Source organism: Muscardinus avellanarius, assembly GCF_963383645.1.
Source record: "Muscardinus avellanarius genome assembly, chromosome: 3".
Classification (NCBI taxonomy): Eukaryota; Metazoa; Chordata; class Mammalia; order Rodentia; family Gliridae; genus Muscardinus; species Muscardinus avellanarius.
In genome coordinates, this window is record NC_137788.1 from 112499827 (window position 1) to 112527634 (window position 27808).

Below are 27808 nucleotides of genomic sequence, written 5' to 3' on the forward strand. Positions count from 1 at the left end.
CTGGACTTGGTGGCGCACGCTTGTAATCCCTGCACTTGGGAGGCTGAGACAGGAGGATTGCACGGGTTCAAAGCCAGCCTCAGCTACTTAATGAGGCTCACAGCAACTTAGTGAGACCCTGTTTCCAAATAAAGAAAAAAAAAATGGTCTGGGGATGTAGCTCGGAGGTAGAATGCCCCTGGGTTTCATCCCCAGTAGCACAAAAAAGAAAGAACATAAAAACAGGGTCTCACTAACTTCCCAGGCTAACCTCAAACTTGTGATTCTCCTGCCTCAGCCTCCTGGGATGGCAGGTGCAAGCCAAGGTGCCCGGCTTCTCGGAAGACCAGAGAGTGCCTGGGGGGGGGGGTGACAGCCAGCTCAGCCAGGGCCTCGGTCAGCTGGGTCAGCTGGCTCCTCTCTAAGCCTCCTCTGGAACGTGAGGGGCACTGCCGAGCAGCCATCACACACGCATCCTCCAGACCTGAGAGTCTAAAAGGCTCCAGCTGAGAAGGATGCTTCCCTGTCCCGGGGGAACCTCATCCTCGGCTCATTAATTCAACAAATATTTACAGAGCACCTGTGAGTCCAAGGTCCGGTGCCAGATGGAATGCCGGTGCCAGCAGGGAGCAGGTCCGCTGACCGCTGGCTCCGGGCTCCTAGGAGGCAGCACCCGAGGGAGAACGCCGCGGAGAAGTCACCGATCATCCCGGATCCCACCCTTGGCCCGTTGCTGAATATCCATCGTGGGCAGGGCCCCTGGGACTCAATGGGGACAGCCTCAGCCACGTAGCAAGACCCTGTTTCAAAATAAAAAATTAAAAAAGAGTCGGTGTAAGGTGGGCGTGGTGGCGCATGCTTGTAATCCCAGTACTTGGGAGGCTGAGGCAGGAGGATCACGCAGATTCGAAGCCAGCCTTAGCTACTTAAATGAGGCCCTCCGCAACGTAGTGAGACCCTGTTTCAAGATAAGAAATAAAAAATAGGACTGGGGGTGTACCTTGGAGGTAGAATGCCCCTGGGTTCAATCTCTAGTACCACAAAAATAAAATAAAATAAAATATTAAAAAAGGGCGGTGTAGCACCAAGAAAGAATGGCCCTCGGCTCTCTGAGCATGGTGGCGCACAACTGTAACCCAGTTCTCAGGAGGCTGAGACAGGAGGATCGCAGGTTCGAGGACAGTCTCAGCAAGTAGTGAGACTCTTATCAACCTAGTGATACTCTGTTTTCAAATAAAAGTTGGGCTGAGGGTGTACACTGAGCCCCAGCACTATTTATTTATTTATTTATTTGTTTATATGTGTGTGTGTGTGTGTGTGTGTGTGTGTGTGTGTGTGTGTGTGTGTGTGGTGCTGCGGATTGAACCCAGGGGCATCCTATCTCTGAGCTACACCCTAGCCCGATTTTTTTAATTCTTTATTTTGAAACAGGGTCTTACTACGTTGCAGAGGGCTGAGGCTGGCCGTGAACCAGGGTCCTCCTGTCTCAGCCTCCCAAGTACTGGGATTGCAAGAAGCGTGCACCACCATGCCCGGCTTATCCTTTATTCTAATGCAGGTCCTCCCTAGATTGCGGAGACTGGCCTCAAACCTGTGATCCTCCTCTCCTGTCTTAGACTCCCAAGCACTGGGATTGCAGACATGCGCCACGGCAGCCTCCTTTTCCCCTTGCTCTTAAGTGGTGACCGTTTCCCCCGAGGCCCAGACCCGGGCCCCTCGCATGTGGAGTGGACCATGCAGCACAGCTGCCCGGCCGAGGGCCTCCCGGCCTCCCCTGGCAACTACTGGATCTCAGGTGAGCGCCTTGCAGGCCTCCGCGGCTCGGGGCCTCTGGGCAGGGGAAGGCTCACCATCGCTCCCTCGCCCCCAGGACTGGCCTTCCCCGACTGGGCCTACAAAGCCGAGTCTTCCCCGGGCTCCCGGCAGATCCAGCTGTGGCACTTCATCCTGGAGCTGCTGCAGAAGGAAGAGTTCCGCCATGTCATCGCCTGGCAGCAGGGAGAGTACGGGGAGTTCGTCATCAAAGATCCCGACGAGGTGGCCCGCCTCTGGGGCCGCAGGAAATGCAAACCGCAGATGAATTATGACAAGCTGAGCCGGGCCCTCAGGTGAGGGAGTGGCGGAGATCAGAGGGGAGGCCGTAGTTCCTGGCACAGTGTCCGATTCCCACCCCTCCCAGTGCGGGGATCTGCCCCACCGCAGCCACACGCCCGCGTCTTCCCAGAACCGCTGGGGCCCACCTGCGTGGGGCTGGGATTGAATCCTGGCAGGATGGGGGACTCTGAGCCTGTCCCCTCCCCACTGGGCCAACCCTCTCTCCTCCATCTTTATTTTATTTTATTTTATTTTTGCGGGCCTGGGGATGGAACCCAGGGGCATTTGACCTCCGAGCTACACCCCCTGCCCTATTTTTTATTCTTTATTTTGAAACCGGGTCTCACTGAGTTGCAGAGGGCCTCACTAAGTAGCTGAGGCTGTCCGCGAACCTCGATCCTCCGGTCTCAGCCTCCCGCATGCTGGGATGACGATGACAAGCGTGTGCCACCACGCCCGGCTTCTCTCCTCCATCTTGTTTGTCCAGATATTACTACAATAAGAGGATCCTGCACAAGACCAAAGGCAAGAGGTTCACCTACAAGTTCAACTTCAGCAAGTTGCTGGTGCTCAGCTATCCCCTGTGGGAGGTGCGGGCGCCGCCCGCCCCCCACCTGCTGCTGGGGGCCCCCGCCCTCTGCCGGCCAGCCCTGGCGCCCCTGGGTGTGCACAGTGAGGTAGGCCCCCAGGTGCACCGGAATCCGCCCTTCTGCCCCCAAACTCCCACCTCGCTCTCTAGCTTGGGGCCTCCGCACCCCTCACCATGGCACCCCTCTCCTTCATCTTCAGCTCCTGCAGAGCTTGCCACTTACCTGTGTGGCTGCGGCTGGACAGCGGGGGCCCCGGGAAGCCTCTGGGGATCCCAAGGAGAGCGGCAGCAACACCCACCGTGAGTGAGGAGGAGCGGGAGGGACCCTCAAGCCACTCAGAACAGGGACAGGCCCTCCCGGCCCGCGCAGGGTCCAGCAGGCGCGAGACCCAGGATGATGCGCAGAGCAACGTTCAGTCAACAGTTTTTTTTTTCTGTACTAGGGATGGAACCCAGGGGTGTTCTACCTCCGAGCTACACCCCCAGCCCTATTTTTTTATTCTTTATTTTGTATTTTTATTTATTTTTTTGTTGTTGTTGTACTGGGGTTCCTGGAAGCCCTTCTACCTCCGGGCTACACTCCCAGACCTGTTTTTACATTTTTTATTTGGAAACAGGGTCTCCTAAGCCAGCACGACTGGCTTCGAACCTGCGCGATCCTCCTGTCTCCGCCTCCCAAGCGCGGGGATTACAAGCGTGCGCCACCACACCCGGCCTTTATTCTTTATTTTGAAACAAGGTCTCTGAACTGCAAAGGGCCTCAACTAAGTAGCTAAGGCTGGCCAAGAACCCCAATCCTCCGGCCTCAGCCTCCCGAATGCTGGGATGACAAGCGTGCGCCACCACGCCCGGCACAACCAACATTTATTGAGCCAGCTGTTAATTAGATGAAAGATGGCCCGCAAACAGCTCAGAGGCTGGTGGGGAGCAGAGGTGCGATGATTCAGCAGTGACCAGGTAAACTGAGGCCACAGAGGAGGCAGGTGAAGAAGGACCTGACCCTGGAGGTCAAACCCAGAGAAATTCTACCTTCAGGTACACCCCCAGACCTTTTTTTTTTTTTTTTTTGAGGTACTGGGGATGGAACCCAGGGACATTCTACCTCTGAGCGACACTCCCAGCCCTATTTTTTATTCTTTATTTTGAAACAGGGTCTCACTGAATTGCAGAGGGCCTCGCTAAGTAGCCGAAGCTGGCCACGAACCGTGATCCTCCTGTCTCAGCCTCCCAGATGCTGGGATGACAAGCGTGCGCCACCACATCCAGCTTCTAGCCCTTATTTTATTTTATTTTTATATTGAAGTAGGGTCTCTCTAGGTTGCTGAGGGTCTCGCTACGTTGCTGAGGCTGTCCTCCAACCAACAACCCTCCTGTCTCAGCCTCCCAAGTACTGGGATTACAGACATGTGCCACTGCGCCCAGCTCAGAAACCATTTTAAGGTGGCTGGTCTTCGTGCTATGGGTGGGAGGGAGAGGCGTGGTCAGATTTTCATTTAGTAAGGATTGCAAAAGTCCCCAACTTGCCATGGTGTGGCTTTGGGGTTTGGGCTTTGGCGTGGTGCAAAGGTAGTATGAATTCAGTGGGGGACATAACGGATTTGAGTCTTAGCCTGAGAGAGCAATACAAGGCACACCGGAGCCGCAACACCAGGGCGTCTACAGGCTTTCAAGGGTGGACAGCCAGTAATATAGGGTGCATCGTGCCGCCAAACTCAGAGGACCATGAAGAGGAGCAAAGCGGAAAGCCAGGCGTGGTGCCGCACACCTGTAACCCCAGTACTTGGGAGGCTAAAACGGAAGGATTGCAGACTGTCAGCAACTCAGCAAGACTTTGATTCAAAATAAAAATAAATACATAAATACATAAAATAAATACATAATAATAAATACATATAAATTCAATAAAATAAATACACAAAATACATAAAATAAATACACAAAATAAATACATAAAAGAGGGTTGAGAGTATAACTCAGAGGTCGACTATCCCTGGGTTCAATCCTCAGTAGAAAGATGACAAAAGGGAGCCTGGCGCGGTGGCGCACGCTTGTCATTCCAGCATTCTGGAGGCTGAGACAGGAGGATCACGGTTCATGGACAGCTTCGGCTACTTAGTGAGGCCCTTTGCAACTCAGTGAGACCCTGTTTCAAAATAAAGAATAAAAATAGGTCTGAGGGTGTAGCTGGGAGGTAGAATGCTCCTGGGTTCCAATAAAGGGGAGAGGTTAGAAGCGATGGGGAATGGGGAGGGTACCTCTTGACCCTCCGTCCTCCCTCCTCAGGACTGCGCTCTGCCCCAGGCCCCTGCAGGCTGGGCCCCTGCTGTCATGTCGGGAACCTCCGAGGGGAGCCGCCCAGTCTGGTCACCTTTGCCCCTGCTCTACCGCCCGCTCTCCCCTCCGACTGGACCCACCTATCAGCGCCCTTCCTGCCTCATCTTCCCTCCGAGCAGCAGCTACCAGGGTTCTCCAAGTCAGACTCCCACCTCTCTGGGCCCGGGCTGCCCACGGGGGGCTGGGGCCTCCCAGGACTTCCCCTGCTGGCGGGGCTGGGGCAGGGTCCTGGAGAGAGGCTGGGGCCCCAGGGGCTGGAGGCAGAGCTGGATGCCATGCTGAGAGCCAAGGGGGGCCCCATGGAGGGCCTCTCCTCCTCAGAGACCACGGACTCAAGCCAGGGAGAAAAGACCTGAGCCCCCCAACCTAGAGAACCCCAAGGCAGCAGGCCCTGGGACCCTCCTTCATTGGAGAGGAAGATGTGAAGGGGATGGTCTGCAAACACTCTCCCTCCTCTTGTATTTGTTTATTTGTTTATTTATTTATTTAGTATGCACCACCACATCTGGCTCATTCTCTCCTCTCGCTCACCTCCCTTCTGGTATTGCACCTCCTTCTGGCTGGACATCATCAAAAATTGCAGAAGGGCCAGGCGTGGTGGTACACACTTGTAACCCCAGTACTTGGGAGGCTGAGGCAGGAGGATCAAAAGTTTGAGGATGGCCTCAGCAATTTAGGGAGACCTTATTTCAAAATAATAAAAGGGCCAGACGTGGTGGTGCATGCTTGCAATCCCAGCATTCAGGAGGCAGAAACAGGAGGATCGCGGTTCCACGGACAGCCTCAGCTGCTTAGCAAGGCCCTTAGCAACTCAGTGAGACGCTGTTTCAAAAAAAAAAAAAAAAGACTTAAAAAATAGGGCTGGGAATGTAGCTTTGAGGTAAAAATGCCCCTGGGTTCCACCTCCAGTACTGCAAAAATAAAATAAAATAAAAAATAAAAGGGGGGGGCTAGGGTCGTAGCTCAGAGGTAGAACGTCCCTGAGTTCAATCCCTATTAGCCCCCGCTAAAATACTGCAGAAAAACTTAAAGGGGGTGGAGATGGACAACGTGGGGCATTGTGGGAAGGTGCAGGTGTGGGTTGGGGAAACTGTCCCACCAAATCGCTCATTAGATTAAGAGGTTTGTTTTAGTTTTGGTTTTTGTACTGGGAATTGAACCCGGGGGCATTCTACCTCTGAGCTACAGCCCCAGCTACACCCTTTGTTTTGAAACAAGGTCTTGCTGAGGCTGGAATCAAACCTGCGATCCTCCTGTCTCAACCTCCCAAGCACTGGGATTACAGGAGTGCACCACCACGCCCAGCTTCGATATTTTTTGTTTTTGTTTTGTTTTGTTTTGTTTTGAGAGATGTGAGATTAAGGTTTCCATCACATGAACCGCCCCAGACCTGCCGGGAGGTGAGGGAGAAAATTAAGGGTTTATCTTGCAGAGGGGGGAGGTGACTCTGGGCTCTTCTCTTGGGCCAGCAAAGATGTGCAGTCTCCCTCCCAACCTGTCCTGCACCTCGCTTCCTTCCTCTGAACCCCTGGAGTCTCCTGTCTCACGCAGGCTCTTCCCTTCTTCTCCATCACCTAAGACACAGGCAGGTGGGCGGGAAGGGGCCGCTTCCCCATCCTCGGAACACTATGCTTTCTGTGCCTGGGATCTTCAATAAAATTTCCTTAGCAAACTTCTCTTTTGGTGGGCAGCGCCCGCCCTTGCCCACTCCGCCTGCTTTCTGGTCCTGCGCCGCCCTGCTGAATGGCACCTGAAAGTCCTTTTGGGAAGAGGGAAGGGGTGGGGGGAGGAAGCCTCGGCCCCAGCAGCTCCGGAGCTCTAGGGCATGTGGGAGAGAGGAGGCAGTTGGCAGGGGTCCTGCCTCCTCTGTCCCAGACTGGCTGGGGGAGTGGGGGCCCCTGAGAGACAGGGTCTTTGGCTCTACCGCGACCCTGCTAACAGAGAGGGATGCTTCAGCAGCTGAGGCCATGACATACCTGGGATTTGTCTGCCTCTGTGACAAGGAACAGGATCCAGGATCTGCTTCCTCCAGACCCTCTCCGGGGCTCCCCTCACATCTGCATGCGGCCTTCTTGTGGCGGATGTGTTGCTGGAACACTGGAATTGGGAAGGAGAGACCCAAGTGGGGAGGGGCAGGCAAACACCCCCCAGGAGGTAGGGGAGGAAGCCATCCTGGTTTCTAAGCTGAGCCTGGGCCAGAAGGGTCCTCCAGAGAATCTCTCAGCCCCCCTGCCTCAGCCCAGCTGCCAAGAGAGGGGACCCTGGGCTCCTCTTCCTTATAGCTCCTGGGCCACAGTGAGGTGTGTACTGCCCTCTGGTCCCCAGCCCCAAGAAGGACCCATCCCAGGTGCTTTCCCATCATCTGCTCAGTCCGGGAAAAAAAGAACTAGTGTCCCCTGCTACAGCACATGACACTAACAAATAAAAAATTAAAATATAGCTGAAGGTGTAGCTCAGAAGTCAAATGCCTCTGGGTTCAAGTAGAGAGTGCTGTCATGAGCCTTGGGTCCTGTTCAGAGAGGCCAGCCCAAGGACAGGGTTTTCTCCACAATGGGGACTCTCCTATGTCCTCAGTTTGACTGGCCATACCTCTTCATTGGTTAGAGGTGGTTGTTGCCCCACATTCTGGGTAATAAACAATGCTTTCTGGTCACTGTTCTAACCGTTCCCTTTGGGGTGGGTGAACCCAGAACACTAGAAGCACAGCCCAGAGCCAGGCATGGTGGCGCATGTCTATAATCCAGTACTTGGGAGGCTGAGATAGGAGCATCGCGGGTTTGCGGCCAGCCTCAGCTACTTCGTGAGGCCCTTCACAACTTAATAAGACCCTGTTTCAAAATAAAAAATAAAATATTGCTGAAGGAGCCGTGCATGGTGGCGCACACTTGTAATCCCAGTACTTGGGAGGCTGATACAGGAGGATGGCAGGTTCAAAGCCAGCCTCAGCAGCTTAGTGAGGCCCTCCACAACTTAGTGAAACCCTGTTTCCAAATAAAATATAAAATATAGCCAGGCGTGTTGCAGGCTTGTAATCCAGCACTCAGGAGGCTAAGACTAGAGGATTGGGTTCAAGGACAGCCTCAGCTACTTAGTGAAGTCCTTTGCAACTCAGTGAGACCCTGTTTCAGAATAAAGAATAAAAAGTAGGGCAAGGGTCCATCCCCAGACCCACAAAATAAGTAAGTAAGTAAGTAAATAAATAAATAAATAAATAAGTCAGTCTGGGGGTATAGCGCAGAGGTAGAAGGCCCCTGGGTTCCATCCTCAGTACCACCAAATATATACATATGGTTTACTTCAGAGGTAAAATGCCTCTGGGTTCAATCCCCGGTATAAAAAAAAAAATTTTAAATATACTTAGTGAGACCCTGTTTCCAAATAAAATATAAAATCAGCCTGGGAGTGTAGCATGGAGATAGAAAGCCCCTGGGTTCCATCCCTAGTACCATACACACAAAAAATAATTAATTAATTAATTAATTAAAAATAAATATCCATCTTCAATACCTAAATAAATAAATAATAGAAGCTCAACCTAGAGGACTTATCTCCAGATAACTCTCTTTGTTTTAGGCAATAGATTATAGTAAGCTAACTTCCGTGTGTGTGGCACGCACGCGCGCGCACACACACACACACACACACACACACGCGGGGTTGTACCAGGGATGGAATCCAGGGCATTCTATCTCTGAGTTACCCCCACCCCCAGCCCTTTTTTCTTTTTAAACTTAAAACAGGGTCTCCCTAAGTTGCAGAGAGCCTCACTGAGTTTCTGGGGCTGGCCTTGAACCCGCGATCCTCCTGTCTCAGCCTCCTGAGTACCCGGGATACGGTCGTGCACCACCGTGCCCGCATGTACGGTGGGCTTTCCTGGCCTCGGCGTTGCTGACGTTTGGGCTGAGCAGTTTGTCGTGTGGACCCGGTTCTGTGGATCCTGGTTGCTCAGCAGCAGCGGGGGCGTCTCCCCAGTAGATACCAGTAGCACCGACCCCCATCCAGTTGTGACGACCCCAAATGTCTCCAGAGATTGTTTACTGACCCCTGGAAGAGTGGGGTAAACTGTCCCCAGTTGGAAGTCACTGAAGTAGAGCATGCTTCAGCAAACCCAGGTATTCTGGCAAAGATGGGGCCATGCTTCCAAAGAGATCTTTGGGCGTCCACGTTGCAAGAGTGCCCTCTGGTGGCCAGTCGGGACCAGCTCTCAGAAGTATAAAGCTCTGGACCCGGCGAGGCTGGTACAGCCAGGCCCGGGAGTCTCAGAGGTGGAGGAGCATGGGCACCCTGGAGTCCTCTGGAGGAAGCAGGCAGTCTCAGCATCAAAGCGTTTATGGGAGGCTGAGACAGGAGGATCGTAGGTTCGTGGCCAGCCTCAGCTACTTAGGCCCTCAGCAACTTAGTGAGGCCCTGTTTTAAAATAAAGAATAAAAAAATAAGGCTGGGGTGTAGCTCAAAGGTAGAATGCCCCTGGGTTCCATCCCCAGCACCATAAATTAATTAATTCTAGGGAGTTAGATTCCTAGGCTGCATGAACCTTACCCTGTTAGGAGCCCATTTTAGGTCATTAAGTGTAAAACTAATTTTCCGGTTCCAGAAAAAGGGGACTTGTTCCAAATTATATATGCAGAAGAGCTAAACTCAGAATATAAATTTCCTAATTATCAGCTAATGTTCTTTCCATCTCACATAATCACTTGGCTAGAAAGTTTAAGAGGTGCTTAAAGTTCCTTAGAAATAAGAGTATATTAGCCGGGCACGGTGGCGCACGTTTGTAATCCCCGCGCTTGGGAGGCGGAGACAGGAGGATCGCGCTGGTTCGAAGCCAGCCTCACTGGCTTAAGAGACCCTGTTTCCAAATAAAAATATAAAATAGGTCTGGGAGTGTAGCCTGGAGGTAGAAGGGCTTCCAGGAACCCCAGTACCACCAAAAAAAAAAAAAAAAAAAAAGAGTATATTGAGCCGGGCATAGTGACACATGTTGATAATCTCAGTGATTTGGGAGGCTGAGACAGAAAGAGGGCAAATCTGAAGCCAGCCTTCAATTTAATGAGGCCTTGTTTCAAAATGAAAAATAATCCCGGGATTTCGGAAGCTGAGACAGGAAGAGCCCAGGTTTGCGGCAGGCCTCTGCAACTTAGTGAGAGCCTGTTTCAAAATAAAACATAAGATAGGACTGGGGGTATAGCTCGGAGGTAGAATGTCCTTGGGTTCAATCTCTAGTAAAAAATAAAAAAAGGAGTTAGGCATGATTCCACATGTTTGGGAGGCTGAGACAGAAAGACTGCAGGTTCACAGACAGCCTTTACAACTTAGTGAGACCTTGTTTCAAAATCAAAAATAAAATAGGGCTGGGGATGTAGGTCAGTGGCAGAATGTCCTTGGGTTCAAGCTCCAGTAAAACACATACACACACACACACACACACACACACACACACACACACACACGAGTATATTGAGCTGGGCATGGTGGTATACGCCTGTAATCCCAGTACTTGGAAGGCTGAGACAGAAGGATTCCAGGTTCAAAGACAGCCTCAGCAAATAGTGACACTCATCAACCTACCAAGACCCTGTTTCCAAATAAGAAATAAAATCAGCCTAGAAGTGTAGCTTAAAAGTAGAGTGCCTCTGGATTCAATCTCAAGTACCAAAAAAATAAATAAAAATAAAAATAAGAGCTGGGCGCACGCTTGTAATCCCAGCATTTGGGAGGCTGAGACAGGAGGTTTGTGGTTCATGGACAGCCTCATCTACTTAGAGAGGCTCTTTGAAACTCAGTGAGACCCTGTTTCAAGAAAAAATAGAGCTTGGGGTGTACCTCAGAGGTAGAATGCCCCTGGGTTCAATACCCAGTGGGGGGAAAAAAAAAGAAAAGAAAAGAAAAGAAAAGAAAAAATAAATAAAACTATATTGTATGTAAAGGAGGAGATTCTAAACTATTGCTGTGATTTTTGTTTTGTTTTGTTTTTGTGGCACGGGGGATAGAACCCAGGGGCATTCTACCTCTGACCTACACCCCCAGCCCTATTATTTTATTCTTTATTTTGAAGCAGGGTCTCACTGAGTTGTGGAAGGCTTCACTAAGTAGCTGAGGCTGGCCAAGAACGGCAATCCTCCTGTTTCAGCCTCCCAGATGCTGGGATGACAAGTGTGCATTACCACGCCCGGCTTGTTGCTGTGGTTTTTAATGTGGCCACAGTAGCGAGAACTTTCCTTTTCCTGTGCATTTTGGCACTTGGTTACCTACTGTCTATGCTGGTGTCTCATTGCCACATCTGAATCAACACTGTTTCCCCATAAAGCTGGTATATTCTCCAGGTAAGGCCACTCTCCCTTGTGAAATGGAAGGTATTTGGTCACAAGTACATTTGATTAACAAGTGAAAGAGGCTTTGAAGGTTTAAAAACAAAATATTTTTCATCCCTTATTGAGGGTGGTGAGAATAACCCCCACCTGCTTCCTTTTGACACAGGAGCTGCTATGGATTGGGCCAGGGTAAGGAGATCTGGGCCCCCAACCAGAGCCTACCTTCAGCTCTTGTCTTCAAGAGCTAAAGAATTCAGCTCAGGAGCTGGACACAAGTTTGTAATCCCAGTATTTGGGAGGCTGAGACAGGAGGATCACAGGTTCGAGGACAGCCTCAGCAAGTAGTGAGATTCTCATCAACCTATTGAGATGCTGTTTCAAAAATAAATAATAAGAAGGGCTGGTGATAAAGCTCAGTGGCAGGGCACCGCTGAATTCCTTCTCTAGTACTAAAAACAACAACAGGCTAATCAACTAACATAATTTAAAACTCTTCAGTGGCAACCCTGAAAGGAAAAAAATATCCTTTGTTGCTGGGCGTAGGGATGCATGCCTGCAATCCAGGCTCGACAGAAGGATCACAGGTTCGAGACCAGCCTCAGAAGCTTAGTGAGACTGTCAGCAACTTAGCAATACCCTGTTTCCAAATAAAAAATAAAACAGAGCTGGGGCTATATCCCAGAGACAGAAGGCCCTGGGTTCCATCATCAGCACCACAATAAAGAAGCATCTTTTGCTTCCTCCAATGATGACCATCTATCTATTTGCACTTTAAGGCCATTTAATTAGACAGAAACATAAAAGTGTGTGTTAATATATGTGTACGGCACATACGAATTTACCAGCTAAATAAAAACAAAATTATAAGACCATTTTTTTTTTAATTTTTTTTTTTTGGTACTGGAGATTGAACCCAGGGGCATTCTACCTCTGAGCTGCACCTCCAGCCCTGTTGTTTGTTTTGTTTGTTTGTTTGTTTCTGGTACTGGGGATGGAACCCAGAGGCATTCTATCTCTGAGCTACACCCCCAGCCCTGTTTTTTTTTTTTAAATTCATTATTTTGAAACTGGGTCTCACTGAGCTGCAAAGGGCCTCACTAAGTAGCTGAGGCTGGCTGTGAACCCTCAATTCTCCTTGTTTCAGCCTCCCAAGTACTGGGATTACAAGTGTGTGTCACCACACCTATCTAAGATTAGTGTATTTTATTTATTTATTTTATTATTTATTTATTTATTTATTTATTTATTTATTTATTTATTTATTTTAGTGGTACTGGGGTTCCTGGAAGCCCTTCTACCTCTGGGCTACACTCCCAGACCTATTTTATATTTTTGAAACAGGGTCTCCTAAGCCAGCGCGCCCGGCTGGCTTCGAACCTGCGCGATCCTCCTGTCTCCGCCTCCCAAGCGCGGGGATTACAAGCGTGCGCCACCACGTCCGGCGTAGACTAGTGTATTTTAAAATAAAAATATTGGCCAGGCGTGGTGGCGGCACGCTTGTAATCCCCGCGCTTGGGAGGCGGAGACAGGAGGATCGTGCAGGTTGGAAGCCAGCCGCACTGGCTTAAGAGACCCTGTTTCCAAATAAAATATAAAATAGGTCTGGGAGTGTAGCCCGGAGGTAGAAGGGTTCCATCCCCAGTACCACCAAAAAAGAAAGAAAGGAAGAAAGGAAGGAAGGAAGGACGGAAGGAAGGAAGGAAGGAAGGAAAAACATTAATGTTTTGCAACAGATGAACTAAATGCCACACTAAACGATGACCCTGGGCTGCGCTGCCGCGGAGTCCCTGGAGCTGGCCGACTGCTGTGTCTGGGCGTGACTCACCTCTACCATCCTTCTCCCCGGCTGGATTTTCCCGCTAAACCTTTGTTCCTTCGGCCTGCTGCAAGGACATTTGGCCTCCTCGGGGGCACAAGCCCATCATTTACACATTAAGCCTCCTCCGATCTCTCTCTATTAGCAGAGACAATTAAAGCAGCATCAGTGGACGCTAACTCATCTCACACACACACAGAGGCCATCTGCAGACGCTGGAATCCTTTGGCGGATGGTTTTCAGAAGGCTGCCAGGACGATCCAGAAGACTTTTTCTCTGGTTTTTGTTTTGTTTTGTTCACTTGATTATCACTGCAAGGAATACACAGAAGTTAACCTCCCCCCAGAATGTCATGTAACTCAGGGTAAAACCTAAAGAACCGTGTCCGTGGAGCATGGAATGCAGGAGCTCATCATAACCCCAACACACTCGGAGACCCTCTGCAGCTGCTTCCCGCACCCGCTTGACACCCTGGTGGCACCCAGCTGGTGCACTGTGCTCAGCCCTGTCCTTCCCTTGCTTATGTATTTAGTGGTACCTGGGATTGAACCCAAAGATGAGCTGCCACTGAGCTACACCTCCAGCCCTTTTCTTTCTTCCTCCTCCTTTTCTTCTTCCTTCTCCTCTTCCTCCTCCTGATTAAACCCAGGGTGCTTCTACCACTAAGCTATACTTCCTACACTTCCAGCCTTATTTATTTATTTATTTATTTATTTATTTATTTATTTATTTATTTTGGTGGTGCTGGGGACGGAACCCAGGGGCTTTCTACCTCCGTGCTACACTCCCAAACTTATTTTACATTTTATTTGGAAACAGGGTCTCACTAAATTGCTGAGAGCCTCACTAAGTAGCTGAGGCTGGCTTCGAATCGGCATGAGCCTTCTGTCTCAGCTTCCCAAGTATTGAGATTATAAGTGTGCACCATCATGCTCAGCTCCAGCCCTATTTTTTTTTTTTTTTTAAGCAGGGTCTCACTAAGTCGCCGAGAGCCTCACTAAATTGCTGAGGCTAAGGCAGACATGGTGGATGGCACACGTTTGTAATCTCAGCATTCAGGAGGCTGAGACAGGAGGATGGTGATTTGCGGACAGCCTCAGCTACTTAGTGAGGTCCTTTGCAGCTCAGTGAGCCCATTTCAAAATAAAGAATAAAAAATAGGGCTGGGGGTGTATCTGGGAGGTAGAATGCCTCTGGATTCCATCTTCAGTACTGAAAAAAAAATTGCTGAGGCTACCCTTGAAACTGTGATCCTTCTATTTCAGCCTCCGAAGTACTGGTGTTATGGGGTGATGTTTCCTCTTAGTGGGTTCTTGTCCAGTAGATTTTTTTTTTTTTGTATGTGGTACTGGGGATGAAACTCAGGGGCATTCTACCTCCCAGCTACACCCCCAGCCCTATTTTTTATTCTTTAGTTTTGAAACAGGGTCTCACTGAGTTGCAAAGGGCCTCACTAAGTAGCTGAGGCTGGTGGAGATCTTTGATCCTCCTGTCTCGGCCTCCCGAATGGGACTGGGATTACAAGTGTGCGCCATCACGCCCAGCTTGTCCAGTGGATTTTGATGAAGTCCAAGGACTAATGAAAGATATAGAAATATAAAAAGCTATTTTAAGTCAAGGAAAGACAGAAGACAATAAACAGCTTACCACCACCACCAAACAGGGAGTGGGGGTCCCTGAAAGAGACTAACCACCTCAGCTCCTGGGAGGTGGGCTTTTATACCCTGCTGAGGTTTCCCATCTGCTCTTTTATAATTGGCCAGAGTGGGTCTTGGGGATCCAATGTCTTTTGACTAACTTCAGTTCTTAATTTTTATTTTATTTATTTAGATTTTATTTATTTATTTATTTATTTATTTTGCGGTACTGGGGATGGAGCTCAGGGGCATTCTACCTCCAAGCTACACCCCCAGCCCTAGTTTTTATTCTTTATTTTGAAACAGGGTCTCACTGAGTTGCAAAGGGCCTAAGTAGCCGAGGCTGTCCACGAACCCTGATCCTCCGGTCTCAGCCTCCCGAATGCTGGGATTACAAGTGTGTGCCACCATGCCCAGCTTTTTTTTTTTTTTTTTTTAAACCAGGGTCTCACTGAGTTGCAAAGGGCCTCACTAAGTAGCTGAGGCTAGCTGCAAACCACGATCCTCCTGTCTCAGCTTCCCGAATATTGGGATTACAAGTGTGTGCCTCCATGCCTGGCTCTTGTTTCTGTTTTTGAAACAAGGTCTCCCTAGGTTGCTGACAGTCACACCAAGTCACTGAGGCTAAAGCCAGGCGTGGTGGCGCACATTTGTAATTCCAGTTCTTGGGAGGCTAAAACAGGAGGATCCAGGTTCACAGCCAGCCTCAGCTACTTAGTGAGGCCCTCTGCAACCTAGTGAGACCCTGTTTCCAAATAAGAAATAAAATCGGACTGGGGGTGTAGCAAAAAGGTAGAATGTCTGGATTCAATCCCCATTACCACAAGAAAGAAGGGAGGGAGGGAAGAAGGAAGGAAGGAAGAAAGGAAGGAAGGAAGGATGGATTTGCCATTTATTATGATATCAATACTACCACCACAGTCAATTCCAAGCTACAGGACCAGAGTGAATGTAAAATCAGGAAAAGATGTGCAGCGCTGACACCCAGGAGCCAGCGCAAGCAATAAACACCCAGACTACTATCATGAGCTTGGCATATAATGATAACCTTTATTGAGTGCTTATTACAGGCTGGATAATATTCTAGAGCTTTAGAGTTATAAGCCATTTAATTATCATAAAAACCTTATAAGGAGCCAGGGATGGTGATGCACACCTGTAATACCAATACTTGAGAAGCTGAGACAGGAGGATCCCAGGTTTGCAGCCAGCCTCAAGAATTTAGTGAGGCTTTCAACAACTTGGCAAGTCCCTGTTTCAAAATAAAAATAAGATAGAGCTGAGGGTGTAGCTTGGAGGTAGAATGACCCCTGGATTCAATCTCCAGAGACACAAAATGAAAACAAAACAAAACAAAATTATGTATTACAATCTGATCGAATAAGACTAGACACACCAGGTGCGGTGGCTCTCACCTGTCATCCTAGCACTTGGGAGGCTGAGACAGGAGGATTGCAGGTTCAAAGCCAGCCTCTGCAATTTATTGAGGCCCTCAGCAACTTAATAAGACTGTTTCAAAATAAAAACCTAAGCCATATCCAGGCGTGGTGATGCACGCTTATAATCCCAGTACTTGGGAGGCTGAGACAGGAGGGCTGCAGTTTCATGGGCAGCCTCAGCTACTTAGTGAGGCCCTCTGCAACTAGTGAGACCCTGTTTTAAAATAAAGAATAAAATAGGGGTGTGAGGTGTATCTTGGAAGTAGTATTACAAGTACTCGAGTACTGCAAAACAAAACAATACATAAACCATACTTGGGAGACAGAAGGATCACAGGTTCGCGGCCAGCCTCAGCAACTTAGCAAGACCCTGTTTCAAAATAAAAAACAATCGGGAGGCTAAGACAGGAGGATCGCGGTTCGCGGACAGCCTCAGCTACTCAGTGAGGCCCTTTGCAAATCAGTGAGACCCTATTTCAAAATAAAAAATAAAAAATAGGGCTGGGGATGTAGCTCAGAGGTAGAATGCCCCTGGGTTCCACCCCCAGATCCAAATAAATAAATAATAAATAATAAATAAATAAATAAATAAATAAATAAATAAATAAAAGGACCAGGGGAGTAACTCAAGAGATAGAATGCCTGTTGGTTCAGTCCTCAACATTCCCCCCCAAAATTAAATTTATTGTTAAATTAATATAAGTTATTGCAGAAAACTTGGAGAAGAGCCGGACATGGTGGCGCACGCTTGTAATCCCAGTACTTGTGAGGCTGAGACAGGAGGATTGCTGTTCGGCGTGGACAGCCTCAGCTACCTAGTGAGGCCCTTTGCAACTCAGGGAGACCCTGTTTCAAAATAAAAGAATAAAAAGCCGGGCGTGGTGGCGCACTCTGTAATCCCGCGCTTGGGAGGCAGAGACAGGAGGATTGCGCAGGTTCGAAGCCAACTGCGCATGGTGGCTTAGGAGACCCTGTTTCTAAATAAAAATATAGCCGGACGTGGTGGCACACACTTGTAATCCCCGCGCTTGGGAGGCCGAGACAGGAGGATCGCACAGGTTTGAAGCCAGCCACGCGTGCTGGCTTAGGAGACCCTGTTTCCAAATAAAAAAGTAAAAATAGGTCTGGGAGTGTAGCCCGGAGGTAGAAGGGCTTCCAGGAACCCCAGTACCACCAAAAATAAATAAATAAATAAATAATTAATTAATTTAAAATATGTAAAAATAGGTCTGGCAGTGTAGCCTGGAGGTAGAAAGGCTTCCAGGAACCCCAGTACCACAATAAATAAATTAATTAATTAATATAAAAGAATAAAAAATAGGTCTGAGAGTATAGCTCAGAGGTAAAATGCCCCTGGGTTCCATCCCCAGTACTGAAAAAAAAAATTTTTTTTAAAGGCTGGAGGTATAGCTTGGAGGTAGAATGCCCCTCAGTTCAATCTCCAATATCAAAAATAAATAAATAAAAAGCCGGGCGTGGTGGCGCATGCTTGTAATCCCCGCACTTGGGAGGCTGAAACAGGAGGATCACACAGGTTCGAAGCCAGCCTCAGCTACTTAGTAAGGTTCTCAGCAACTTAGTGAGACCTTGTTTCCAAATACAATATAAATAGGTCTGGGAGTATAGCCCGGAGGTAGAAAGCCCCTGGGTTCCATCCCCAGTACCCCCCCAAAAAAATTAATTAATTAATTAATTAAAAGGCTGGGGATGTCCACCCTACTAACACACACACACACACACACACACACACACACACACACACACACTACATACAATATTGTTTCATTTATATAAAAATATCATCAGGCATGGTGGTGTGCACTTGTAATCCCAGTACTTGGGAGGCTGAGACAGGAGGATCGCAGGTTCGAGACCAGCCTTGGCAATTTAGTGAGGCTCTAAGCAACCTAGCAAGACCTTGTTCCAAATAAATAAAATTGGGCTGGAGCCTGTCTCAGTGGTAGAAGGCCTCTGGGCTTGGTCTTCAGTAAAAACACACACACACACACACACACACACTCCCCCAAAATGTTATCCCTCGATCTAAAACTGGTTTTCTTCACACATTTGTCTTTCTATTTATCTTGGCACCTTCCCTGCTATTTAATTAATCTCAGCGACAGGTGTGATGGGAGAGTGGGTTTCTAAGGTAACCACAGACAGGAAGGTACCACTCCTGGGAGGGACCCGCAGACAATACAGAGCTCTGCTCAGTGGGAGTTAAGGTGGAAGCCTGCTCCACTGAATGCCCTGAGATCCTCAGTGGAGGAGGGGGACATGGTGGCGCACACCTGTAACCTCAGTACATGGGAGGCTGAGACCGGAGGATCGCGGTTCGCGGACAGCCTCAGCTACTTAGTGAGGCCCTCCGCAACCCAGTGAGACTCTGTTTCAAAAAAAGCCTTAGGGGAAATTTTCATCCCAGGCATTGCACCATGGGAAAAAGAACTCTCCGGATTGATTGAGGAGCTAAACCACTGGACTCTTTCTGGTTGCAACTGCCCCAGCTTTTCTCTTTCCTTTTTTTTTTTTTTTTTTTTGCGGGGGTAGGGTGTGAGGGATGGAACCCAGGGGCATTCTACCTCTGAGCTACACTCTCAGCCCTATTTTATTTTTATTTTAAAACAGGCTCTCACTAAATTGCAAAGGCTGGCTTCAAACCTGAGATCCTGCCAGGCGTGGTGGCGCACGCTTGTAATCCCCGCGCTTGGGAGGCGGAGACAGGAGGAGCGCGCAGGTTCGAAGCCAGCCGCGTGCGCTGGCTTAGGAGACCCTGTTTCCAAATTTAAAAAATGTAAAAAATAGGTCTGGGAGTGTAGCCCGGAGGTAGAAGGGCTTCCAGGAACCCCAGTACCACCAAAAAAAAAAAAAAAAAAAAAAAAAAAAAAAAACCTGAGATCCTCCTGTCTCATTCTCCCAAGTACTGGGATTACAAGCACGTGTGCCTCCAAACTCAGCTCTGCCTCAGATTTTCTTTAATCAACTCTGAAAAAAAGAGAGAGAGAGATAAAGGAAGAAAGAAAGAAAGAAAGAAAGAAAGAAAGAAAGAAAGAAAGAAAGATCAGGTATAAACTACAGCCTCGGCCGGGCGTGGTGGCGCACGCTTGTAATCCCCGCGCTTGGGAGGCAGAGACAGGAGGATCGCGCAGGTTCGAAGCCAGCCACCCGAGCTGGCTTAGGAGACCCTGTTTCCAAATAAAAATGTAAAAATAGGTCTGGGAGTGTAGCCCGGAGATAGAAGGGCTTCCAGGAACCCCAGTACCACAAAATAAATAAATAAATAAATAAACTACAGCCTCAATTAATGAGATTTTTGCAAATCACCTAAAAATTTCTTTTTGCCAGAGTTTCCTTAACTGTCAATGACTCTAACAACAAGTGTCCTGCTGTAAAATAAATAAATAAATAAATAAATAAATAAATGCAATCTTTCCTATCAGTCATAGGATCACGTGAAAGCTGGCAGGCTTCCACTTGGTAACTGTAGCCTAGGCAGCCACTTTGTAACTTCTGTACATGTAAAACCTGCCCAGTGAAAACTAGCCAGTTTTATTAGATTGTAAAGCCGAGCTGCAGCCAATGGGGAAGGACATGGTGTCTTCAAGGTATGGAATAAAAGTCTGAGGCAGCCGGCCGCTCCATGTGCTTGCACCCTTCTGCACAGAAGTACATTGCTTTGCAGGGTTACTTTTGATTTAATGAGGTTTTATTTGTGGTTTCCCCCAAATCTGTTTCTAATGATTGGAGGCACACATCCAGGATCCCCACTATTCAGGAGAATGCTATGGGCTCTTCACTCAAGGGGAACACATCCTAATGTCTTGTTGGCAATAGATTCTAAGTGCTGGGGAAATTTTGGCAGGTCCCTAACTGGCCGAGACCAAGCAGTAAAAGTCTCGCCTAAGCAAACACAACGGCGACCAGATAGGTTTGAATACAAATCACCGTAAGAAAGCCACGGAGGTGGGAAAGCATTCCCTGGTGGCGTTCCAGATACTGTGTGAGTGTGGATGAGACCTCTGCTAAGGGGGTGAGCCGGTCAACACGCAGAGACAGGTGTCCAGAACAGGGAACAAGCAAAGGAGGGGAAGTTCTGATCAGGAAAAGAAAAATGAGCCCGGCGTGGTGGCGCACGCTTGTAATCCCAGCACTTGGGAGGCTGAGACAGGAGGACTGCACAGGTTCAAAGCCAGCCTCAGCTACTTAGTGCGGCTTTCAGCAATTTAGTGAGGCCCGGTTTCCAAATAAAATATAAAACAGGTCTGGGAGTGTAGTCCAGAGGTACAAGGTCCTTGGGTTCCATTGCCAGCACCACAATGGTGCTGCATGCTTGTAATCTCAGCATTTGGGAGTCTGAGACAGGAGGATCACGGTTCTCAGACAGCCTCATCTACTTAACAGGGCCCTTTCCAACTTAGTGAGACCCTGTTTCAAAACAAAGAATAAAAAATAGGTCTGGGGGTATAGCTCAGAGGTAGAATGCCCCTGGGTTCCAACCCAGTACTAAAAAAAAAAAAAAAAAAAAAAAAAAAAAAAGACTTATGATTCCCTCAGATAGCACCCCTGGGTTCTACACTTAAATACTGAGCAGATAATCTCTGGATTTAGGGCAAAAAGAAACACAGAATGATTAATATTATTGTTTCATCTGGACCCATGAACCCATATTGTGACTGGCTATCTTTTGGCAAGAGTTCAGGCCAGATGAGGATTGGATATATATCAATTATAGATAAATTATAGATAAATGAGTTTTCAAAAAATTTTAAAAGAATGGATCTAAATACCTTTTAGGTCACGTGACTTATATATCTTTAAAAAGTAAGTTTAAAAGGCCAGGCATGGTGGCACATGCTTGTAATACCAGCATTTGGGAGGCAGAGACTGGAGGATCATGGTTTGCCGACAGCCTCAGCTACTTAGCGAGGCCCTCTGCAACTCAGTGAGAACCCGTTTCAAAATAAAGAATAAAAAATAGGGCTGGAGGTGGAGCTCAGAGGTAGAATGCCCCTGGGTTCCATACCCAGAACTGCAAAAAACAAAGAAACAAAACAAAAAAAAAAAAAAAAGGAAAATACTAAAAATTAGGGCTGGGAGTGTAGCTCAGAGATAAAATGCTTCTGGGTTTCATCCCCAGTACTGCAAAATAAAAAATAAAATAAGTAAATAAAAAATAAGTTTGGTAAAATAAAAGTAAAAGATGTTATTAAAATTTATGACTGAATTATCTCTTAGGGTAATTCAGGTAGAAAGATAAGAACAAAAATAAGAGGGTTAAGCAAGTCACAGAGGGTTTGAGGAGGTTGCAAGTGATTTGTAAAAGATAAGACTTATATTCCTGATAGAGGACTAATATCTAGAATATACCAAGAAGTTAAGACTATATTAAAAAAAAAAACCCTAACCAATAAATGGGTAATTAAACTAATAGACACTTCACAAAAGAAGAAATACAAAGGCCAGTAAGTACATGAAAAATGTTCAACATCATTAGCAATCAGGAAGATGCAAATCAAAACTATCCTGAGAGTCTATCAAAGCAAAACTATACCGAGATTCCATCTAACCCCAATTAGAATGCCAATCATCAAGAAGTCAAACAACAATAAATGCTGGCGGGTATATGGGAAAACAGAAACTTTCATACACTGTTAGAGGGAATGCCAATTAGTGCAACTGAGGTGGTAGAAAAAAGTGGGCAGACAGGGCTGAGGACCACGGTAGAAAAACTTTACTTCCTGAGAGGCAACAGATGCTAACTTAGCAACCTAGTGAGGCCCTCTGCAACCAAATTAGACTCTGTTTCAAAATAAAACATAGAATAGCATAGGGCTGGAGTGTATCTTGGAAGTAGGATATCCCTGAGTTCAATCCCCAGCACCACGCCCAAAAAAATGTAAAATGGGTTACTTACATATATTACCCTCACCAGAGATTTGTAGACTATACTATCGATGCTATAAAAGGAATAGGAAAACAATTAAATGCTACTAGCCAGATGACATAGGAAAATAGATTAGCTCTACATGGATTAACAACCCCAGTGAATGAACTCGCTAAAAATTCAGAAGTGTACAATCCCTTTATTAATGTAATGGAACAATAGTTAGGCAAATGGAAGGGAATAATGACATCTGTCCTGACCTCCCTTATCACTGTTACTCAGTGATGATTTATTTATTTATTTTTGCAGTACTAGGGACTGAACTCAGGGACATTCTACCTCCAAGCTATATCCCCAGCCCTATTTATGTGTGGGATCAAATCCAAGGCATTTTACCTTTGAGCTAAACCCCAGCCTGATATTATTTCTTATTTGGAAACACGGTCTCACTAAGTTGCAGAGGGTCTCGCTAAATTGTCGAGGCCAGCTTTGAACCTGGGATCCTCCAGTCTCAGCCTCCCAAGTACTGAGATTATAAGCATGTACCACCATACCCGGCCTCCTGCACTATTTTTTTATTTTTTATTTTGTAACAGAGTCTCACTGAGTTGCAGAAGGCCTCACTAAGCAGCTGAGGCTGGCCAGAAACCTGCAATTCTCCTGTCTCAGCCTCCCAAGTATTAGGATTACAAGTGTGCAACCACTCCCAGCTGGAATGATGATTTTGGTAAGAGGCTTTATAATCCCCTGCATATGAGGATTAGTTCAAAGACTTATAGAGACAGCCATCATCAAACAGCATCTGCCCCCATACAATAATAACCTTTTTCTATTTACAGACTCAGATCATGAAAGTCAACTCATGTTGACAGAATTTGAAGAACAGTTTGCATCCAATACAAGAGGGGGGAAATGTAAGAAAGGAAAGCAATCTTTTCTGTTGAGATCACAAGACCATATAGAAACTGGGGTCTTCCATTTTGTAACTATAGCTTAGGTATCCATTTTGCAACTTTTGTAAGTGTCTATGCACTTCACTCCCAGATATACTGGTTTCCTGTTTCTCCTTTTGTCAAATCTGCCCAGTGAAAACTAGCCAACCAGATTAGATTGTAAAGTCACGCTCCAGCCAATGGGGACCAGCGTAGTGGCCTTCGAGCTAAGGAATAAAAGGCTTAACAGACCACCCGCCTAGTGTGCTGTCTGTACCGGTTTTACTGTGGCTCCTGCACCTTTCTGTGCAAAAGTAAATTGCCCTCATAATTACTTTCGACTTCATAAGTTTTTGGTTTTTTGTATTTTTGTGGTACTGGGGTTCTTGGAAGCCCTTCTACCTCCGGGCTATGCTCCCAGACCTATTTTTTATATTTTTACTTGGAAACAGGGTCTCTTAAGCCAGCACGGCTGGCTTCGAACCTGCGTGATCCTCCCGTCTCCGCCTCCCAAGCGCGGGGATTATAAGCGTGCGCCACCATGCCCGGCAACTTCATGTTTTTATTTATGGCTTCCCTGAAGTCTTGTTTCTAACACTACTGGGATAGAGGCTGCTAAAGATTGGACTGGGGATAGGAAATCTCAACACCAGACTTGTAGCTAATTTCAGGCGCTTTTCTTTCTTTCTTTTTTTATTTTTGTACTGAGGATTCAACTCAGGGACATTCTACCTCTGAGCTATACCTCCAACCCCCTTTTTTAATTTAAATTTTAGTCTTATAAAATTTAAATTTTTTATTTTTATTGTGTGTGTGTGTGTGTGTGTGTGTGTGTGTGTGTGTGTGTGTTGCTAAGGATTGAACCCAGGGGCATTCTATCTCCGAGATACATGAAACAGGGTCTTGTTAAGCTACTGAGAGCCTTGCTAAATTGCTGAGGCTGCCTTTGATTACGCAGTCCTCCTATTTCAGCCTCCCATGTACTGGGATTACAAGTGTATGCTACTAGGCCAGCTTTTTTTTTTTTTTAGGAACTGGGAATGGAACCCAGGAGCATTCTACCTCCCAGCTACACCATCTGCCCCATTTTTATTCTTTATTTTAAAACGGGGTCTCACCAAGTTTCAGAGGGCCTCACTAAATAGCTGAGGCTGGGTGCAAACCTGCAATCCTCCTATCTCAACCTCCCAAGCACTAGGATTACAAGTCTGTGCCACCACGCCTGGCTACTTTTATCTTTAATGTTTATTTTTATTCTTTAATGTTACTTTTTTTTGTTTTATTTTTATTTTTTGTATTTATTAATTTTTAAATAGTGGAGACTACTTTGAACTTGCAATCCTCCTGTCTCAGCCTCTCCAGTACTAAGATTACAGATGTGTGCCAACACAACTGGCTGGTTTTTATCTTTAAGAGTAAAAAGAATTTAGCTCAAGAGACACAGGAATCAAGGTAAAGTGTTTAACAGAAAAGGCTGGGGAGCTGGCCGTGACACCACACACCTATAATCCCAGTATTTGGGAGGCTGAGAAAGGAGGATTGCAGATTCCAAGCCAGCCTTATCAAATTAATGGGGCCCTCTGTGACTTAGTAAGACTTTGTTGCCAAATAAAAAACAGGAGCTGGGCTTGGTGGCACATGCTTGTAATCCCAGCATTTGGGAGACTGAGACCAGAAGTTCATGGTTCATGGCCAGCCTCAGCTACTGAGTGAGGTCCCTTGCAACTCAGTGAGACCCTGTTTCCAAATAAAGAATAAAAAATAGGGCTGGGTGTGTAACTCAAAGGTAGAATGCCCCTGGGTTCATCCCAGTATCGCAAAAACAAAACAAAACAAAAAACAGGGCTAGCGGTATAGCTCAGAGGTAGAATGACTGAGTTCAGTCCAGCAGCACACACACACACACACACACACACACACACACAGGATGGGGAAAGGGAGAAGGACTCCTCCATAGGGAAGAGTTCCGGAAATGGTCATCCAGCTGCAAATGTTGCTATTTTTTTGGTTGTACAGGGCCAGGGCTAGGAGGATTCTGCTCTTGCTGATCACTGGTGCTGTTGTTAATTGCCTGCCTCCCTTGCTTTCTCTGCAGCAGCTGCAAGGTTTCCTTGCTGTAGCTCTGTGGAGACTAGCTTATATAGCCTGGCAGCTCTTCTGATTGGTCCTTGAATCCGGGCCCTGATTGGTCCATTTTAATTCTTTAAATCTGGATCCTAATTGATCCATTTTCAATCCCTCCCTGATAGGCCTTAAACTAGAGGTCAGAAAGACCTGCCAAGTTGGGCGTGGTGGCGCACACTTGTAATCCCAGCATTCAGGAGGCTGAGACAGGAGGATTGCGCAAGTTCAAAGCCAGCCTCAGCAACTTAGTGAGGCCCTTTGCAACTCAGTGAGACTGTGTTTCAAAAATAAGGAATATGCTGGGTGTGGTGGCGCACGCTTGTAATCCCCGTGCTTGGGAGGCGGAGACAGGAGGATCACGCTGGTTCGGAGCCAGCCGCGCTGGCTTAAGAGACCCTGTTTCCAAATAAAAGGATATATATAAAATAGGTCTGGGAGTGTAGCCCAAAGGTAGAAGGGCTTCCAGGAACCCCAGTACCACACACACACACACACACACACACACACACACACACACACACAATGAATAAATAAATAGTAAATAAAGAATAATGCTGGGCGTAGTGGTGCACGCTTGTAATCCCCGCGCTTGGGAGGCAGAGACAGGAGGATCGCGCAGGTTCAAAACCAGACTCGCTGGCTTAAGAGACCCTGTTTCCCAATAAAAATATAAAATAGGTCTGGGAGTGTAACTTGGAGGTAGAAGGGTTCCATCCCAAGTACCACCAAAAAGAAAGAAGAAAGAAAGAGAGAAAGAATAAAAAATAGGTCTTAAAAAATAGGTCTGGAGGTTTCTCTCAGAGGTAGAATGCTCCTGGGTTCCATCCTAAGTACTGGAGAAAGAGAGAGAGAGCGAGCTGCCACCTGGGCTGGCTCACAACCCTTTATCACTACCAGCCACACAGGATGCTGAGCAGAGGATTCAGATATTGATAGAGTTCTGTAAGAAAAAAGTTAAAAGAGTCATGTAAATTCAATGTATATCTTAAACTGAGCATGGTGGCCACGCTTGTAATCCCTGTAATTGGGAAGCCAAGACAGGAGGATCGCAGGTTTATGGCCAGCTTCAGTAACTGGGTGATTCTTTGTTTCAAAATAAAGAATAAAAAGGGCTGGAGGTATGGCTTAGAGGTAGAATGCCCCTAGGTTCAATTCCCAGTAAAACACACATACACACACACACACACATAAAAATATAAAATAAAATATTTATTTATTTTTATTTATTTATTTATTTATTTTTTTGGTGGTACTGGGGTTCCTGGAAACCCTTCTACCTCCGGGCTACACTCCCAGACCTATTTTTATATTTTTATTTGGAAGCAGGATCTCTTAAGCCAGCGCGGCTGGCTTCCAACCTGCGCGATCCTCCTGTCTCTGCCTCCCAAGTGGGGAATTACAAGTGTGAGCCACCACGCCTGGCCTTCAAACTTGATCTTATTACATTCTTACAACTTGCAGAATTCAGGTCTCAAAGCAGGAAAGGAACACAGCTCAAAACAAACTTACACTTTTTTTTTTTTTTTGGTAGAACCGGGGATTAAACCCAGGAGCATTCTACCTCCTGTTTTAGCCTCCCAAATCCTGAGATTACAAACATGCACACCATACCCTGGTTTATTTTTATTTTGAAACAGCATCTCTAGGTAGATGAGTCTCACTGCTTACAGAGGTTGCCCTAGGACCTGCCATCCTCTTGTCTCAGCCTTAATGCCACGATGCCTGACTTACAATCTCACTTCTTTAGACTCCTCATCTAGGGCAGTTAATTCACATGCCCAGCTAACTTCAGGGAACCCACGTTAGTTTGCTGGGGACATTCTACCTCTGAGCTACACCTCCAGCGCTATTTTTTATGTTTTATTTTGAAACAGGGTCTCATTAAGTTGAAAAGGTCCTCACTAAGTAGCTGATGCTGGCCCGAAACCTGCAATCTACTCCTGTCTCAGCTGGGATTACAAGCGTGCACCATCACGCCTAGCGGCCCCAGCAATTTAGAGAGACTCTCATCAACCTAGCAAGACCCTGATTCAAAACATAAAAAATAAAATAGGAATGGGGGTATAGCTTGAAGGTAGAATACCCTTGGGTTAAATCCCCCAGACAAAAAAATAGAAAAGAAAAAAGAATGCGCTCTAGTAGTTAACAATAGCAAAAACAACTATTTAAACTTTCCTAACACTAAGGACCCAGTACGCTCACTGGGTCATTGTACCAGAAGTCATATGTCACGTGGAGCATGTGAAGAATTTCCAGGAACCAAAGGTAACATCGTGGCTGACCTTTATTTTCTTCATAATGTCTGCCCCCCACTGGACAAGCATATGCCTGTTAATTGCTACAAACTCTAAATTCTCTGTTATGATAGGGAATTATCATGAAAATCTTTAATCTGCAGGTTGGCAGTATCCCGAAGAGAGAGAAGATACACATTTTTATGTCGCTGAGTTCTCACAGAAATAGCTGCCAGGCATGCGCTGCTTAGCACTTTTTTTTTTTTTTTTTTTTTGGTGGTACCGGGGTTTCTGGAAGCCCTTCTACCTTCGGGCTACACTCCCAGACCTATTTTATACTTTTTTATTTGGAAACAGGGTCTCTTAAGCCAGCGCAGCTGGCTTCGAACCTGCGCGATCCTCCTGTCACCTCCCAAGTGTGGGGACTACAGGTGTCAC

At 47.0% G+C, this 27808-nt stretch overlaps 1 protein-coding gene across 1 annotated transcript; it reads left to right on the plus strand.

Annotated features, from left to right (window-relative positions):
• Positions 1 to 1713: 1713 nt before the first annotated feature.
• On the plus strand, positions 1714 to 5352 carry LOC308260255 (ETS translocation variant 3-like protein; the record flags this gene model as incomplete). Its single annotated transcript, XM_080691563.1, has 5 exons — positions 1714 to 1774; positions 1850 to 2087; positions 2561 to 2750; positions 2863 to 2962; positions 4946 to 5352. The coding sequence occupies 5 exons, from the start codon at positions 1714 to 1716 to the stop codon at positions 5350 to 5352; spliced, it is 996 nt and encodes a 331-aa protein (XP_080547689.1).
• Between the last annotated feature and the right edge of the window lie 22456 nt (positions 5353 to 27808).